Source organism: Acipenser ruthenus, chromosome 10, assembly GCF_902713425.1.
Source record: "Acipenser ruthenus chromosome 10, fAciRut3.2 maternal haplotype, whole genome shotgun sequence".
In the NCBI taxonomy this organism is placed as follows: domain Eukaryota; kingdom Metazoa; phylum Chordata; class Actinopteri; order Acipenseriformes; family Acipenseridae; genus Acipenser; species Acipenser ruthenus.
In genome coordinates this window covers 26,386,835-26,405,811 of record NC_081198.1, presented here as the reverse complement: position 1 = coordinate 26,405,811, position 18,977 = coordinate 26,386,835, and the positions used below count along the sequence as shown (strand labels likewise).

Here is an 18,977-nt window from a genome sequence, read left to right as displayed (position 1 = left end):
CAGAAAAGCCAGAGCACTTGTGGGTGTGAATTTTTTTTTTTTTTTTTGGGGGGGGGGGTTTAATTGCTCTTCCTGCACTGATTTAGAGGGCAGATCTCAAACCCCAGTGCTCTAGAGTGGACATTTTGAAAAGAGCTTTGAAACAGACTTAGAAGTTATAAGTGTAAAAAATTAGCCCTATATTTTTCAGAACCCCACTACTTACTTGACTTTTCTGATCCAGTTAATAGAGATCAGCCTATTGTATTGTGTTGTGTTGTGTACTTACTCACTGTGTTTTTGTCCACTCACTCTGTTTAGGTGGACCATACATCTGCTATAAAAGAGTACAGCAGGTCTTCTGCTGACCAGGAGGAACCTTTGCCCCATGAGCTGCGACCCTCATCTGTGCTCAACATGACCATGGACTATCTGGTGACCCAGATCATGGACAAAGGAGAGGGGAACTACCGTGATTGGTATGACTTTGTCTGGAACAGGACACGAGGCATTCGAAAGGTAAAATTGACATTGATTGGTTTTCATTTAGTATTTCTATGTGCATGTTTGTAGATCCTACCCTTTATATCATTTTTATATCGCCTCCCCCACAAATGGTCAAGAAGATATAGCTTTGTAGATAAAAATACATTTGTTAGAGAGCCTGCTCAAACCTACCAAGAGGGTTTGTGGGGTGGGAGATGTAACGAAAAAGGTACAATTTGACAGTAACACCTTTAATTGTAAAACGGTTGGTTTTTTGCACATACCTAGTCTCCAGTCAACCAAAAAGGAGTTAGAAGCCTAATTGGAAAAACGGCTAAAAAGAAAAGTGAATCCAGCCTGTGTTGTTCCTGTAGGACATCACCCAGCAGCACCTGTGCGACCCTCTCACAGCTTCCCTAATTGAGAAGTGCACCCGCTTCCACATCCACTGTGCTCACCACCTGTGTGAGGAGCCCATGATGGCCTTCGACGCAAAGATCAACAATGAGAACATGACCAAGTGTCTGCAGAGTCTCAAGGAGATGTACCAGGACATGGCCACCAAGAAGATGTCCTGTCCCGGGGAGGAGGAGTTCCGCCAGTACAGCGTGCTGCTCAAGCTCAATGATGGAGACATCCTCAGGTCCGCTGGGTGTTTTGGTTACGTGTTTGTATTGAAGATTGAGTTAAAAATACATCACTGTTCATGTTGGATAAACTAAACTGGTTTTAGCTAAGAATAAAATATATGTGCTTTTACCCACGGTAAGAATTAAGGTGAGCCTTAACCCTTTGCGGTCCATTTATTCAGCACCTGTCAGGCTCGTCGGGTCCAATTTATTTACACACGCGCTGTTTAAAAGTAATTTTATTCATAGTAAAAAGGGTTTAAACTCCTTGTTTGCTGTATTTTTCACATATCTCTTCATAGTAGTGCATACCGATCACAAAACTCCTCAATAATGCAGTCATTATTTTATTACTATAACATCTCAAAAAGCTCTGCAAATGTCTGTGATATAATTTGGGTGCTGGATGCGGAAGCAGCTATCTTGTTTGTTTACGTCCACGTTACGTCAGTGGTGCAGAGACTGTGTATTGCTCAGATCTGCCCACATATTTTTTTTTTCGGCTTCTACTGGTCTCACTTGGCCATTGAAAAGTTTTCTCGGCTAGAGACCTGTGCTTGACGTCTTTTTGATGATGTTGGACATAGGACGGCAAAGGGTTAAGACACTTTCCCCCACCCCGCACACAAAGCATTTCCTGACTATGTAAATGTGTTTCTTTATATGGCTCCGTGATTTGACTTAACCCTTTGCAGTCAATTTATTAATTGCGCGTCAGGTCCAATTTATTTTCACACGCGCAGTTAATTTTAGACGCGCTGTTTAAAAGTATTTTTTTCCACAGTCAAACGGGTTTAAAAGGCCCTGCATATCAACAAAGCACTCACTACGAATCTCCAGCCCCGCCCCACCCTTTCGTTCGCTATTGCTTTCACATATGCTAATAAATAAATAATAATAATAATAGTCGTACATACCAATCAATCATTTCCTGATCACTCGTTTTATCACCAAACTCCTCAATAATGTGATCCAAGTCATTATTTTATTACTATAACATCTCAAAAAAGCTCTGCAAATGTCCATGTTATTCTCTGTGTGCTGATTCAGTACCAGCTAGCTTGTTTCCTTATGACCGCCCCTATCTGATGCCAGGGGCAAGTATGACTAATCATGAGATACGCCCCATTTTTTTTTTTTTCCTTGTCCCGGCTCTTGTCGCTCCCACTCGGTCATTGAATGGTTTTCTCGGCTTTTTCCGGAGAAAAAACGACTAAAAACCAGTTTTTTGCGTCTTTTTGATGATGTCAGACAGGGTCCGACAATGGACCTGATAGGAATAATTGCAATGTCGGACCAGGTCCGACATAGGACCGCAAAGGGTTAAAGATTATGAAGGTCTTTGAAATATTACATAATTGCGCTCTACAAAATAAAATGCTGAGAAACTGAAATGTAAAATATGTAGTATATAAAGTTCCACTCTATACACAAGAATCTGCTCTCTCTGGCATCTCTGTTTCTTAAAATCTTTCTGTTTATATAGGGAGGTGCAGCAGTTTCGCCCAGAAATCCGGAACTCTCCAGAAGTGAAGTTTGCAGTGCAGGCTTTCGCCGCACTGAACAGCAACAACTTTGTGAGGTTCTTTAAGCTGGTTAGAGGGGCCTCCTACCTTAGTAGCTGCATCTTGCATCGATATTTCAACCAGGTGAGAAATGTGGATTAACCATCTCACAAATGGGTTGACATGCGTGTCACCAACTAGCCATGTAATTCTTTGTTTGTTAGGAAGCTATAAAAAATTCCTTTGTAGAAGGGATGGGCATTTCAGTATATTTTAATAATCGTATACAGGTAATTTACTAAACGTTTACACTATTATACTTTACATCAGTGTGCCACTGGCTAAAAATAATGATGCATAATACCAAAATTAAAGTCATATATAAAAAAAATAACAATCGCGGTACTAGTTGCCAATGCTTCAATAAGTAGCTCTTTTTATTAACATGATGTTTTATTAACATGTTTTATTAACAATGTGCATTAAACCCAAATTATGCATAATTTCCAAACCACAATTAAAGACAACATAACATGCAGATTATAATGAATCAATAAATTGTCTTCATTGGACAACTATAAAATATAAATACATGTTTACATGAAGTAACACATCGTATTAAATATAGTCAGGACCGTCGACAGCAATTCCGGGCCCCAGGGCAGAACAGTCAGTGGCCCCTTTGAAAGGGACTGCTGAGTGTTTTGCCACTTTTCTATGCCACTTTTCATCCTGTTACTAAAACATTAGAACCACTAACCACATGTCTTTGCTTGGTCTCATTAGCATAAAAACATGTTGACCGTTACAGTACTAATATTATTTTGAATTGTATATTTATTATATAAATACATTATGGAATAAAATGAATTAATGTATAAAACGTTTAAAAAAAGCACAAAGTAAGAAATCGCCTGAAACTAACATCAAGCAGTTAAACACAAAATCGAGACTGAGTAAAAACCAAACGAAAAAACTAACAAAAAAAATATACAAAGTGTAACTGAATATGACCAACAAAGTTAAAATATACAATAATTAAACAGGTATTTAAAAAGGTTAAAATACTCTGTTCTGAATTTTTTTTGCACTAAAATCATCGATGGTGTCTTGCTCAAGAGCGAGACCATTAAGTCTTTCTTGTCTGATTGTTAATCTTTTGTATGCTTCTGATTCGTGTTCTGGTCACTGTTACAATGGGGCATAGCGCTGTGTACAGGGAAGCAGCAGCAGCATGAAAACCTGCAATTATTTTTGTGCAAATCTTTTATTTTAAATAAAAAAAATTAAAAAAATACTCATCCTCCCGTGCCCCTTTAAATCGCTGGGCCCTGTGGGTGGTTTAACACTGTCCCTGTGCTGTCACTGTGCTGTTCATGTGCAGGTGGTTTAACACTGTCCCTGTGCTGTTCCTGTGCTGTTCATGTGCAGGTGGTTTAACACTGTCCCTGTGCTGTTTCTGTGCTGTTCTTGTGCAGGTGCTTTAACACTGTCCCTGTGCTGTCCCTATGCTGTTCATGTGCAGGTGGTTTAACACTGTCCCTGTGCTGTTCATGTGCAGGTGGTTTAACACTGTTTCTGTGCTGTCCCTGTGCTGTTCATGTGCAGGTGGTTTAACACTGTCCCTGTGCTGTTTCAGTGCTGTCCATGTGCAGGTGGTTTATCACTGTCCATGTGCTGTTCCTGTGCAGGTGGTTTAACACTGTCCCTGTGCTGTTTCAGTGCTGTCCCTGTGCAGGTGGTTTATCACTGTCCCTGTGCTGTTCCTGTGCTGTCCCTGTGCAGGTTCTTTAACACTGTCCCTGTGCTGTTCATGTGCAGGTGGTTTAACACTGTCCCTGTGCTGTTTCAGTGCTGTCCCTGTGCAGGTGGTTTATCACTGTCCCTGTGCTGTTCCTGTGCTGTCCCTGTGCAGGTGCTTTAACACTGTCCCTGTGCTGTTCATGTGCAGGTGGTTTAACACTGTCCCTGTGCTGTTTCAGTGCTGTCCCTGTGCAGGTGGTTTATCACTGTCCCTGTGCTGTTCCTGTGCTGTCCCTGTGCAGGTGCTTTAACACTGTCCCTGTGCTGTTCATGTGCAGGTGGTTTAACACTGTCCCTGTGCTGTTCCTGTGCAGGTGGTTTAACGCTGTCCCTGTGCTGTTCCTGTGCAGGTGGTTTAACGCTGTTCATGTGCAGGTGCTTTAACACTGTCCCTGTGCTGTTCCTGTGCAGGTGGTTTAACACTGTCCCTGTGCTTTCCCTCTGCTGTTCCTGTGCAGGTGGTTTAACACTGTCCCTGTGCTGTTCCTGTGCAGGTGGTTTAACGCTGTTCCTGTGCAGGTGGTTTAACGCTGTTCCTGTGCTGTTCATGTGCAGGTGGTTTAACACTGTCCCTGTGCTGTCCCTGTGTAGGTGGTTTTAACGCTGTCCCTGTGCTGTTCCTGTGCTGTTCATGTGCAGGTGGTTTAACGCTGTCCCTGTGCTGTTCCTGTGCAGGTGGTTTAACACTGTTTCTGTGCTGTTCTTTTGCAGGTGCTTTAACACTGTCCCTGTGCTGTTCATGTGCAGGTGCTTTAACACTGTCTCTGTGCTGTCCCTGTGCTGTTCATGTGCAGGTGGTTTAACACTGTCCCTGTGCTGTTCCTGTGCTGTTCATGTGCAGGTGGTTTAACACTGTCCCTGTGCTGATCCTGTGCTGTCCCTGTGCAGGTGGTTTTAACACTGTCCCTGTGCTGTTCCTGTGCTGTTCATGTGCAGGTGGTTTAACGCTGTCCCTGTGCTGTTTCAGTGCTGTCCCTGTGCAGGTGGTTTATCACTGTCCCTGTACTGTCCCTGTGCTGTCCCTGTGCAGGTGCTTTAACACTGTCCCTGTGCTGTTCATGTGCAGGTGGTTTAACACTGTCCCTGTGCTGTTTCAGTGCTGTCCCTGTGCAGGTGGTTTATCACTGTCCCTGTGCTGTTCCTGTGCTGTCCCTGTGCAGGTGCTTTAACACTGTCCCTGTGCTGTTCATGTGCAGGTGGTTTAACACTGTCCCTGTGCTGTTCCTGTGCAGGTGGTTTAACGCTGTCCCTGTGCTGTTCCTGTGCAGGTGGTTTAACGCTGTTCATGTGCAGGTGCTTTAACACTGTCCCTGTGCTGTTCCTGTGCAGGTGGTTTAACACTGTCCCTGTGCTTTCCCTCTGCTGTTCCTGTGCAGGTGGTTTAACACTGTCCCTGTGCTGTTCCTGTGCAGGTGGTTTAACGCTGTTCCTGTGCTGTTCATGTGCAGGTGGTTTAACACTGTCCCTGTGCTGTTCCTGTGCAGGTGGTTTTAACGCTGTCCCTGTGCTGTTCCTGTGCTGTTCATGTGCAGGTGGTTTAACGCTGTCCCTGTGCTGTTCCTGTGCAGGTGGTTTAACACTGTTCCTGTGCTGTCCCTGTGTAGGTGGTTTAACACTGTCCCTGTGCTGATCCTGTGCTGTCCCTGTGCAGGTGGTTTAACACTGTCCCTGTGCTGTCCCTGTGTAGGTGGTTTAACACTGTCCCTGTGCTGATCCTGTGCTGTCCCTGTGCAGGTGGTTTAACGCTGTTCCTGTGCTGTTCATGTGCAGGTGGTTTAACACTGTCCCTGTGCTGTTCCTGTGCAGGTGGTTTTAACGCTGTCCCTGTGCTGTTCCTGTGCTGTTCATGTGCAGGTGGTTTAACGCTGTCCCTGTGCTGTTCCTGTGCAGGTGGTTTAACACTGTCCCTGTCCTGTTCCTGTGCTGTCCCTGTGTAGGTGGTTTAACACTGTCCCTGTCCTGTTCCTGTGCTGTCCCTGTGTAGGTGGTTTAACACTGTCCCTGTGCTGTTCCTGTGCTGTCCCTGTGCAGGTGCTTTAACACTGTCCCTGTGCTGTTCCTGTGCAGGTGGTTTAACACTGTTTCTGTGCTGTTCTTTTGCAGGTGCTTTAACACTGTCCCTGTGCTGTTCCTGTGCAGGTGGTTTAACACTGTCCCTGTGCTTTCCCTCTGCTGTTCCTGTGCAGGTGGTTTAACACTGTCCCTGTGCTGTTCCTGTGCAGGTGGTTTAACGCTGTTCCTGTGCAGGTGGTTTAACGCTGTTCCTGTGCTGTTCATGTGCTGTTCATGTGCAGGTGGTTTAACACTGTCCCTGTGCTGTTCCTGTGCAGGTGGTTTTAACGCTGTCCCTGTGCTGTTCCTGTGCTGTTCATGTGCAGGTGGTTTAACGCTGTCCCTGTGCTGTTCCTGTGCAGGTGGTTTAACACTGTCCCTGTCCTGTTCCTGTGCTGTCCCTGTGTAGGTGGTTTAACACTGTCCCTGTGCTGATCCTGTGCTGTCCCTGTGCAGGTGGTTTAACACTGTCCCTGTGCTGTTCCTGTGCAGGTGGTTTAACACTGTTTCTGTGCTGTTCTTTTGCAGGTGCTTTAACACTGTCCCTGTGCTGTTCATGTGCAGGTGCTTTAACACTGTCTCTGTGCTGTCCCTGTGCTGTTCATGTGCAGGTGGTTTAACACTGTCCCTGTGCTGTTCCTGTGCAGGTGGTTTTAACACTGTCCCTGTGCTGTTCCTGTGCTGTTCATGTGCAGGTGGTTTAACGCTGTCCCTGTGCTGTTCATGTGCAAGTGGTTTAACACTGTCCCTGTGCTGTCCCTGTGCTGTTCATGTGCAGGTGGTTTAACACTGTCCCTGTGCTGTTTCAGTGCTGTCCCTGTGCAGGTGGTTTATCACTGTCCCTGTGCTGTTCCTGTGCTGTCCCTGTGCAGGTGCTTTAACACTGTCCCTGTGCTGTTCATGTGCAGGTGGTTTAACACTGTCCCTGTGCTGTTTCAGTGCTGTCCCTGTGCAGGTGGTTTATCACTGTCCCTGTGCTGTTCCTGTGCTGTCCCTGTGCAGGTGCTTTAACACTGTCCCTGTGCTGTTCATGTGCAGGTGGTTTAACACTGTCCCTGTGCTGTTCCTGTGCAGGTGGTTTAACGCTGTCCCTGTGCTGTTCCTGTGCAGGTGGTTTAACGCTGTTCATGTGCAGGTGCTTTAACACTGTCCCTGTGCTGTTCCTGTGCAGGTGGTTTAACACTGTCCCTGTGCTTTCCCTCTGCTGTTCCTGTGCAGGTGGTTTAACACTGTCCCTGTGCTGTTCCTGTGCAGGTGGTTTAACGCTGTTCCTGTGCAGGTGGTTTAACGCTGTTCCTGTGCTGTTCATGTGCAGGTGGTTTAACACTGTCCCTGTGCTGTTCCTGTGCAGGTGGTTTTAACGCTGTCCCTGTGCTGTTCCTGTGCTGTTCATGTGCAGGTGGTTTAACGCTGTCCCTGTGCTGTTCCTGTGCAGGTGGTTTAACACTGTTCCTGTGCTGTCCCTGTGTAGGTGGTTTAACACTGTCCCTGTGCTGATCCTGTGCTGTCCCTGTGCAGGTGGTTTAACACTGTCCCTGTGCTGTCCCTGTGTAGGTGGTTTAACACTGTCCCTGTGCTGATCCTGTGCTGTCCCTGTGCAGGTGGTTTAACGCTGTTCCTGTGCTGTTCATGTGCAGGTGGTTTAACACTGTCCCTGTGCTGTTCCTGTGCAGGTGGTTTTAACGCTGTCCCTGTGCTGTTCCTGTGCTGTTCATGTGCAGGTGGTTTAACGCTGTCCCTGTGCTGTTCCTGTGCAGGTGGTTTAACACTGTCCCTGTCCTGTTCCTGTGCTGTCCCTGTGTAGGTGGTTTAACACTGTCCCTGTCCTGTTCCTGTGCTGTCCCTGTGTAGGTGGTTTAACACTGTCCCTGTGCTGTTCCTGTGCTGTCCCTGTGCAGGTGCTTTAACACTGTCCCTGTGCTGTTCCTGTGCAGGTGGTTTAACACTGTTTCTGTGCTGTTCTTTTGCAGGTGCTTTAACACTGTCCCTGTGCTGTTCATGTGCAGGTGCTTTAACACTGTCTCTGTGCTGTCCCTGTGCTGTTCATGTGCAGGTGGTTTAACACTGTCCCTGTGCTGTTCCTGTGCTGTTCATGTGCAGGTGGTTTAACACTGTCCCTGTGCTGATCCTGTGCTGTCCCTGTGCAGGTGGTTTAACACTGTCCCTGTGCTGTTCCTGTGCTGTTCCTGTGCAGGTGGTTTAACACTGTCCCTGTCCTGTTCCTGTGCTGTCCCTGTGTAGGTGGTTTAACACTGTCCCTGTGCTGATCCTGTGCTGTCCCTGTGCAGGTGGTTTAACGCTGTCCCTGTGCTGTTCCTGTGCAGGTGGTTTAACACTGTCCCTGTCCTGTTCCTGTGCTGTCCCTGTGTAGGTGGTTTAACACTGTCCCTGTGCTGATCCTGTGCTGTCCCTGTGCAGGTGGTTTAACACTGTCCCTGTGCTGTTCCTGTGCAGGTGGTTTAACACTGTTTCTGTGCTGTTCTTTTGCAGGTGCTTTAACACTGTCCCTGTGCTGTTCATGTGCAGGTGCTTTAACACTGTCTCTGTGCTGTCCATGTGCTGTTCATGTGCAGGTGGTTTAACACTGTCCCTGTGCTGTTCCTGTGCTGTTCATGTGCAGGTGGTTTAACACTGTCCCTGTGCTGTCCATGTGCAGGTGGTTTAACACTGTCCCTGTGCTGTCCCTGTGCTGTTCATGTGCAGGTGGTTTAACACTGTTTCTGTCCTGTTCTTGTGCAGGTGCTTTAACGCTGTTCATGTGCAGGTGGTTTAACACTGTTTCTGTGCTGTTCATGTGCAGGTGGTTTAACACTGTCCCTGTGCTGTCCCTGTGCTGTTCCTGTGCAGGTGGTTTAACACTGTCCCTGTGCTGATCCTGTGCTGTCCCTGTGCAGGTGGTTTAACACTGTTTCTGTCCTGTTCTTGTGCAGGTGCTTTAACGCTGTTCATGTGCAGGTGGTTTAACACTGTTTCTGTGCTGTTCATGTGCAGGTGGTTTAACACTGTCCCTGTGCTTTCCCTGTGCTGTCCATGTGCAGGTGGTTTAACACTGTCCCTGTGCTGTCCCTGTGCTGTTCATGTGCAGGTGGTTTAACACTGTTTCTGTCCTGTTCTTGTGCAGGTGCTTTAACGCTGTTCATGTGCAGGTGGTTTAACACTGTTTCTGTGCTGTTCATGTGCAGGTGGTTTAACACTGTCCCTGTGCTTTCCCTGTGCTGTTCCTGTGCAGGTGGTTTAACGCTGTTCCTGTGCTGTTCATGTGCAGGTGGTTTAACACTGTCCCTGTGCTGTTCCTGTGCAGGTGGTTTTAACACTGTCCCTGTGCTGTTCCTGTGCTGTTCATGTGCAGGTGGTTTAACGCTGTCCCTGTGCTGTTCATGTGCAAGTGGTTTAACACTGTCCCTGTGCTGTCCCTGTGCTGTCCCTGTGCTGTTCATGTGCAGGTGGTTTAACACTGTCCCTGTGCTGTTCCTGTGCTGTTCATGTGCAGGTGGTTTAACACTGTCCCTATGCTGTTCATGTGCAGGTGGTTTAACACTGTTTCTGTGCTGTTCATGTGCAGGTGGTTTAACACTGTCCCTGTGCTGTTCATGTGCAGGTGGTTTAACACTGTCCCTGTGCTGTCCTTGTGCAGGTGGTTTAACACTGTCCCTGTCTTTTATTACTATATTAGTGTCTGCTTTTAAAATGTCACCAAACAAAACTTATTTTTTCAAATCTGATCTTTTTTTTTGTTTATTGGCTGTAATCTTGTTTGTTCCATTTGGTATTGCTTATTAATATTAACCACAGCATTATGTATATATAATTATACAATGACCACCGACAATACTGCATTGTATAATATCTCCCTGGTATCACCCTGCAATGTTAAGAACGTCTGTCAGGAGCTTGAGTAATTTAGAGTTGGGCTGCAGCGGCACATTTGGCGTGATTAATGGGTCTGTTAAGATAATGCAAGATCGACTGCAATGTAGTAATTTTCTAAAAGATTAACAATTTACTAATGGTTTACTTGAATAAATGTTTACAGGTGCCCATCCCTACTAAGTCATTAGACCTCACGTTTTATTATGCAGATTGTTAAAGCTTGAGAAGTCTCCCTGCATGCTGGGCAGGTTTAAACAAACACTATGTACTCCTAGGTCTTGCACAATGATAGTTATAAACATTTCAGTGTTGTAAGTACATGTCTATCTACTCTACTCCTCCTAGGTCTTGCACAATGGTAGTTGGTAATTTTTGAAAAACATTTCAATGTTGTAAGTAGACTTTCCAAGAATAATAAAGCCAATCCCATTTGTTAGGTGCGACGTAATGCTCTGAAAGCACTGAACATTGCGTACACAGTTGGCTCCCAGAGATCGACCACCTTCCCCATTGACGGTCTGGCGAGAATGCTGATGTTCCAAGATGATGACGAGGCTGCTGACTATGCCATGCAGTATGGACTGATTGTTAATGACGGGTGAGTGTGTGCAGTGTGGACTGATTGTTAATGAGGGCTGGGTGAGTGTGGACTGATTGTTAATGAGGACTGGGTGAGTTTGTGCAGTATGGACTGATTGTTAATGAGGGCTGGGTGAGTGTGTGCAGTGTGGACTGATTGTTAATGAGGGCTGGGTGAGTGTGTGCAGTATGGACTGATTGTTAATGAGGGCTGGGTGAGTGTGTGCAGTATGGACTGATTGTTAATGAGGGCTGGGTGAGTGTGTGCAGTATGGACTGATTGTTAATGAGGGCTGGGTGAGTGTGTGCAGTGTGGACTGATTGTTAATGAGGGCTGGGTGAGTGTGTGCGTTGTGGACTGTGTTAATGAGGGGTAAGTGTGTGCAGTATGGGCTGATTGTTAATGAGGGCTGGGTGAGGGTGGATTGATTGTTAATGAGGGCTGGGTGAGTGTGTGCAGTATGGACTGATTGTTAATGAGGGCTGGGTGAGTGTGCAGTGTGGACTGATTGTTAATGAGGGCTGGGTGAGTGTGGACTGATTGTTAATGAGGGCTGGGTGAGTGTGCAGTGTGGACTGATTGTTAATGAGGGCTGGGTGAGTGTGTGCGTTGTGGACTGTGTTAATGAGGGGTGAGTGTGTGCAGTATGGGCTGATTGTTAATGAGGGCTGGGTGAGGGTGGATTGATTGTTAATGAGGGCTGGGTGAGTGTGTGCAGTATGGACTGATTGTTAATGAGGGCTGGGTGAGTGTGCAGTGTGGACTGATTGTTAATGAGGGCTGGGTGAGTGTGTGCAGTATGGACTAATTGTTAATGAGGGCTGGGTGAGTGTGTGCAGTATGGACTAATTGTTAATGAGGGCTGGGTGAGTGTGTGCAGTATGGACTAATTGTTAATGAGGGCTGGGTGAGTGTGCAGTGTGGACTGATTGTTAATGAGGGGTGAGTGCTGAATATGAACAAGCCTCTGTCTAGTCATATATATATATATATATATATATATATATATATATATATATATATATATATATATATATATATATATATATATATATATATATATATATTGCACACACACTGAGCACAAAAATAAACTTAACACTTATATTTATTTGAGCATCAAAAGAAACTTATCACTTATATTTGGATAAAATTCAGTAGATGTGATCGAAAAATGGTGCAGTAACTTTTTATTGTGCGGATTAACAAATGACATCACGAAAATGCTGCAAAATGATCTGTCGATCTTGGACAGGTGTTGTGACTGGTCTCCCAGTTCGTGGCCTGTCATTTGACAGAGTGTGTCTGGTTATATCGTCTCGCCAGGTTTGAAATGGCTGGCTGTGTTATAGTGATAAGTTTCTTTTGATTCTCTCTCTCTCTCTCTCTCATTATTTTAAAGCACTGGGGGATCACCCTGGCTACAATATGTGAGGCTGTTCTGATATTACCCCTATAGATAAGTAGTTTGTGCAATCCAGGTGGAGTCCCTAAAATCGGGGGCAGAAACCCCTTGCCAGCTTGGTGGCTAAGTGGCCACCACCAGCTTTAATCTGGTCGGCAATTACATTTTTTTTGGTGACCAAAAAATATATAATGCGGCAAATACTTATAAATGGAAGAGCAAGACGTTACCATAAACGATTTTTTTATTTGACTTTTTTATTATTATTATTATTATTATTATTATTATTATTATTATTATTAATGCTACCTGCAAACCATGATACCCATGAGAATCGCATATATATATATATATTTTTTTTAATTCACGCTAGTACGTCGGCTGTATGTTCACCATTCAGGCCTTGCAAAACAAATACAATGTGTAACCCATACTGATCTTGGGCATCAGTCAACTCGTCAGTGACCACTAACAAGTAACCAGACTATCTTACCAATTCCATAATCTCCTGCTTGTGATACTCTGCAACTTTAGGTAAGTATTCATGCCTCAGCTGGGCTGATGAAGGAATCACTCCACCATTTGCTACACTCGGTTTGAAGAATTTACTTTTGGTTGTCCATTTTTTCAAGAGGGATATTTGCGCAAACAAACGCCACCGTCAGGCCAAAATGTAATGTGTTTTGTGCTTCACGGTTTTCAGTGGACTTTTGAAACATGGAAGTGACTGTTTTGTTTCTTTACAAGTACAGCAGTCGCAGTACTGCTCAGGATTTCCATCTTTCTCTTTCAGTGAATAAATAAATGCCTCTCAACACCACAGACGATTTTTGATAGTGATCTACAGTAACAAAGAGCTTACCTCCATTGCTTTGTAAAACTCCTGCTGGATACTGCTTTACACAATCTGCTGCAGACACATTTTTAGCCTTTTTAGAGACATTCATTTTCTTGTTACAGCGTGTAGTATTTTAATTTCCCGTCTAGATTGCATATAGTCACATGACAATCACTGCACAGCACTCTGTGCATGGCGAATAGTACATGCAGGCACACAGTAGAGCTGTACAGTTTTGTTAATGTGTTTTATTTTTTTTGGTATGAAATACAAATAATTATGACATTTATTTTTATTTCTTAAGAATATTGTAAAAATCGCGGTATTGGGCTAATTTCACGATTTCCGCGCAGTCCGTGAAATAGCAATTTACACAGGGCCTTACTTATAAAGGAAAGATTTTTGATCAGCAACAGGTTTATGGTGACCAGATTTCTGCCACGCTGCCTAAAATCCTTTAATCAATCCACCTGTGTCATCCCGGAAAGGTATAGGCTGATCAGATCAACTCCTCAGTAGCCTTTCCACTCCTGGTCTTTGTTCCAACCCAGTTCTAAATTGTTTAATTGGACCACTTAAACCTCCATTCAGACCCTAAAGTAGTTCATTATCTCATTGTACCTGTTAAACCTGGAGTGGAATGGCCCTCCAGGACTGGGAGTGGACACCCCTGAGTTACTGTAAATCCATGTCGTTGTTGCTATAGCATGGTGGAGCTGAGTCGCTCTGGCTACCAGGAGCCTGAGGTCCCGATCCCTCCCAGGAAGTCGGTGGATATCGCCCGCAAGAGGGCAGTGCTGATCGGAGAGGTTGTGAATGGGGGACCCTTGCACAGCCCACCCCAGCACAACCCCGTCAACAGCTTTGACTCAAAGAACAGATACAGAGGGGAGGGCCTCATGGCAGAGCAAGCAAGCACCGGCCAGAGGGGGCCTCAGGGATCAGCAGGTGGGTACTAGCTACAGTATTCCAGCAGTTGTGACAAATCCATAGACTGTGAGGCAAAAGTCAGATTTTAATTTTTTCCTTGGTGGGGGAAAAAACAAAGCACAAAAAAACAAGAAAAAAACAATAGTTTAACTATTCCTTTTTTTAAACTGTTCATTGCTAATTTATACTTTTGTCATACGTGAAAACAAGTCCTTTCATTTTCATCCATTGGTGGCTATCATTTTATCCAGGTACTATGAAACAAAACAATCAAAAATGTGGGCCACTGTGGCAAAGTGGTGAGTGAATACACGTGTGTGCAGTGCAGAGTGCATACAAAACAGACAGACAGACAGACAATGATTTCCAGGTGCAAGGGTGTTTATTGATTTATTGAACAATGTCCAGAGCCTTATGGCAAACACCTGTAAATAATAATGTTGGAGTGATACAGCGCCGTGTATCACTCGGTATTTGTAAATCCCCGGGTTTGACCCGCAACCAAAAGTCCAGTTTTGCACACCAACACTAAACACAAAACACAAACACAGTTCTTTAGTGATGGTGAATAAGTGCAAGTGGTGTATTACAGTTCTTGTGAAATGCAGGGGTGAAAGTGATGTCTGGGCTTATGCTGGCTTTCGCTACAGCTCCGGATCGTGCTACTGGTAGTCTGTTGAAAAACAGACAATAGTTAACAAACACTAACAAACACAAGACAAAACTCACGTTTCACGATACTGCAACACAGACTCCTTGTAGGTTTGAAACACTAACCATTTACCAAGGAACAGATCACTTGCACTACGACCCCTATTTATACCCTCACTCATGACCCCTAGGTTAAGGAGCGCATCCGCTCCTCCAGTCCTCGGATGCCAAGCCGTTTCCCATCCGAGTCATTGAGTTTGGGTACCGTAGCTCCGCCCCCTTTCTAAATGACCAACTTCCACCTACCCTAAGGAATAAATTGTCATGCCATTTAGTTAAGGGTACTCTGTTCCTTTTATACAGTGCCCTCACAGGTCGGGAGGGAGATCTAACACCAAGAATCATTTGATCTCTGTCACAGCCACCTTTATCTAGGTCACCATTTTTTGTGAAAGGAAACTGTTAATCTTAGGCGGTAGATACATGAGCAATTTTTATTGTCAATTTAGACGACAAATTGACAACTGAATTGCTGTTGCTAAATGTGTCACACGCAAACTGGAAAATAAGCAAGAAAATGAGCTGGAGCGGACGGATAGCAGAGGCAAGGAGGCCGGTCAGGAGGGAGTTGCAGTAATCAAGGTGGGACAGTACCAGGGCCTGAAGTAGGAGCTGTGTGGAGTAGTCTGTGAGGATGGAGCCAATTCTGTGTGTTGCTGAGGAAGAAGCAACAGGAGCGTGCCAGAGTCGAGATGTGCTGAGAGTAGAAGAGAGAGGGGTCAAGGGTGACACTGAGGGTCTTGGTGGATGAGGGAGAGAGGGTGGTGAAGAGGGGGAAGAAAAGGAGGTCTGATTTTGGAGAAGTTGTTTGAGATTATGCAAGTGCATCCAGGAGGAGATGGCCGAGAGACAGGTAGAGATACGGGAGGAAATGTCGGAGTTAGAGAGGGGGAAGGAGAGGAAGATCTGGGCATCATCAGCATAGAAATGATACCAGACTTTCTAGATTGCCAAACGTAGATTTGTTGACTGAGGTGTCAGTTAGTGACAGGTGGTCAATTTGTATTGTGAATTTGAGTTGCCAAGAAAAAAATGAGATGCATCTCCATGGGTCCATGGCAACTACTCTGTGTGTGTTCAGCCAATGAGATTGCATCTTCTAATCGCCTCATTTCCCTCAGTCTTGCTAAATAAGAAGTGTGTCTGCAGACAAGTGCATGAGGAAACTTTGCAATTGATCAATTTTTTTCATGCTAGAAAATGTTTATGGGATGTTAGAAGTGCGGAATATAAAGACTTATAAGACAGACAAGACTAATATAAGGAATTAGCAAAACCTTTTGGGAAATTACCAGCGGAGGTAAAAGACAGACTTGCCAAACAATGTTGAGTTATTGCCGGGCACTCAGCAGCAGAAATCAACTCCCTCATATTTGTATTTTGTCTTACAATGTCAACAATTCTTCAAATGTTGACAGGGACTTGTGTAAACAATGTGTGAATCATGCAGGATCCTCCAAACACAGCTCCTGCATCCCAGCATGATGTGCTCCATGTCTGTTTCTGTGCACAGTCACTCTCTGGGACACACATGTTTTTCTACATTGAAGTCTTTTAAACCTTATTCCAGTTACTGTAGAGCTGCTGAAACGCGTTTTACTGCACACAGGCGCCATCTTAAAATTGTTAATGTTGGCGAGTTTTCCAGTGTGCTTGTGGATCTCTCGCCTTAGGCTGACTATACACCTTATTCACGCCAGACTCAAAACGAGGCTTCGAGTGCAGCTGCTAGCTTCCGGTTGCTGATGTCTCCAACTGCAGTGGAGAGAAGTTATGGCGTTTCACTGTTGTGTTCCGTTTTGTGGTTCTGATTTAAGAAATAACCCAGTGCACATTGCCCCTTTTAGATGTTAAAACTCCAAATTCTGTACCTGTATTATTTAATTATTTATTTATTTATTTTTTCTGAAGAGAAATCTCAACTTTCATTTCTGTGTGAATGTGTACATATTCTTCATTATAGTCACAAATTTGATTACATTTCAGTTATACTCAGTTATTTAACATTGAATATGCTAATGGAGCAGTGGATTAGTATACAACTGAACAGAATCTTAATAATAGGATTAATAACTGAATAGAACTAAGCTTGGAGAAACAAACCAAGCCTAGGTTTTCGGCTATGGTGTTACCTGAACCCTGTAGGTGACTCATTCTTTTTCATTGACCGGAACGCCTTAGCCCTAACGCTACATCCATTCTCATGCCTCTTAACTGTATTTAGAAAACAATTAACACATGCTTATACCAAACCAATAAATAAATAATAGAGAGGCTTAATATCAACATCAATATTAATTAAGGTAAACGCTCTCTAACTAAAACTGCGAGATCTAAACATATTTTACGAATCTAGTATAGGCTAGAAGCTTATTCACTTTCCGATCACAAATACGCTTGCTAATTTACCTTCTACTTCATGAATATAACCCTCGATCCAATTGCTGTACCCTTTCTGCTGTATGTTTTTTGGAATCCTCGCATTACTATCTGCCCAATTATCAATTTCTTCAACTTTTATTTGAGGAACACATATTAAAGATTTCGTCCACAACTCCACATAGTGATATTATCAGTAGCTGCGGCGACCATGACAGTTGCTCGCACACCAAGCCTCGTTTTCAACCAAACATGGCCGCTGCGTGAATAAGGCGTATTGAGTTGCTTGAAACTACATTTGTAGCAAACAGTTTTATTTTTCTTACAAATGGTGTGCAAATGGTAATTTCAAGAAAATAAATGTATGAACCTGCCCCTCTGTGTTGAATATTATACTTGAAATGTAGCAGATACTGTAAACAAATCAGTTTGCTGCTACTGATTCATTTTGTATTTATTCCTGTTTCTTTTTTTGACAGATTTTTATTTTAGATTAAAACGCCCTATTTGAAAATAATGTACAATAGTGTTATTTGTATACGCAGCATGGGTATATTTCATGAGTAAGGAAATCACACATTCTCCCTCCAGCACCAGTTGTGATAGTCAAACAGGAACTGAAGCCCTTGATGCAAGACATGCCAACAGTGCCAGTGGAACTTCAGATTCAGCCACTACTGCCCCCTGCTGCCCAGCCTGAGCCTCAGCCTCCATTACCTCCTCCCAAACCACAGCCGGTCTACACTGACCAGGTGGGGCTCCGCTTTCTGGCTTTCCCTTTGTGCAACTTGTTTCCAAGCTGCTAGGATCAGTGAAGCTCAAACAAGTACATAAGTAGTCTTCAAGATGGTCGGTTTACTCGTAATGAATAGAAGTTAGTGGATTTTTAATTCATACATGTATTCTTTTTACAAATCCTAATGTGTAATGTGTAATTTGACCTTATTTTTATTCCCCTGCTCTTTGTTTTGAATATATTGTTAGCACAATCTTGGATGCCAAAAGCGCTCCTTTAGGGATTCTGAGATAAATACATGTTGGGGGCAAGACTGCATATGAACTGCAGAAATAAACCATCAGAGAACTGGCAAACAATATACACTTCAATAATCGGAGAACTCTCACAAACAAAATACACTTCAATAAAGTCAGAGATAATGCTCTCAAACAAAATACACTTCAATAAAGTCAGAGATAATGCTCTCAAACAAAATACACTTCAATAAAGTCAGAGATAATGCTCTCAAACAAAATACACTTCAATAGAGAACTCACAAACAAAATACACTTCAATAAAGTCAGAGAGAACTCTCACAAACAAAATACACTTCAATAAAGTCAGACTGAACTCTCACAAAATACACTTCAATAGTCAGAGAACTCTCACAAACAATATACACTTAGTCAGAGAGAAATCTCACAAACAAAATACACTTCAACAAAGTCAGATAACTCTCACAAACAAAATACACTTCAATAAATCAGACAGCTGTGTGTTGCCCAAGGGTCATGTTTTTTAGACTATACCTTTGGTAAATAGCTAGATGTGTTATATATGTGAATGTCTACTCTATATTTTGCCTTTTATTTTCCCTAGGATATATGTGAAGTGATACAGGCTGTACTTGAGGATGTTTTGAAAGTAGAGTGCACTGAAGTGGCCAGAGCTGGAGCTGACTACACATCTACAGCACTGTGGTAAGAATCATTTATAGCAGCTTAATCCAGAGCTGGAGCTGACTACACATCTACAGCACTGTGGTAAGAATCATTTATAGCAGCTTAATCCAGATCTGGAGCTGACTACACA

At 43.9% G+C, this 18,977-nt stretch overlaps 1 protein-coding gene across 2 annotated transcripts in view; it reads left to right on the top strand.

The window, feature by feature from the left end:
* Positions 1 to 18,977, top strand: part of mcm3ap (minichromosome maintenance complex component 3 associated protein) — a 64,087-nt gene that overhangs the window by 12,863 nt on the left and 32,247 nt on the right. For both annotated transcript variants that reach the window (XM_034021414.3, XM_059031979.1), the window contains 7 exons: positions 301 to 498; positions 840 to 1,108; positions 2,581 to 2,743; positions 10,762 to 10,922; positions 13,854 to 14,095; positions 17,759 to 17,919; positions 18,765 to 18,865. In XM_034021414.3, coding sequence (XP_033877305.3) covers positions 301 to 498; positions 840 to 1,108; positions 2,581 to 2,743; positions 10,762 to 10,922; positions 13,854 to 14,095; positions 17,759 to 17,919; positions 18,765 to 18,865 — 1,295 coding nt within the window. The remainder of the gene's footprint in view (positions 1 to 300; positions 499 to 839; positions 1,109 to 2,580; positions 2,744 to 10,761; positions 10,923 to 13,853; positions 14,096 to 17,758; positions 17,920 to 18,764; positions 18,866 to 18,977) is intronic.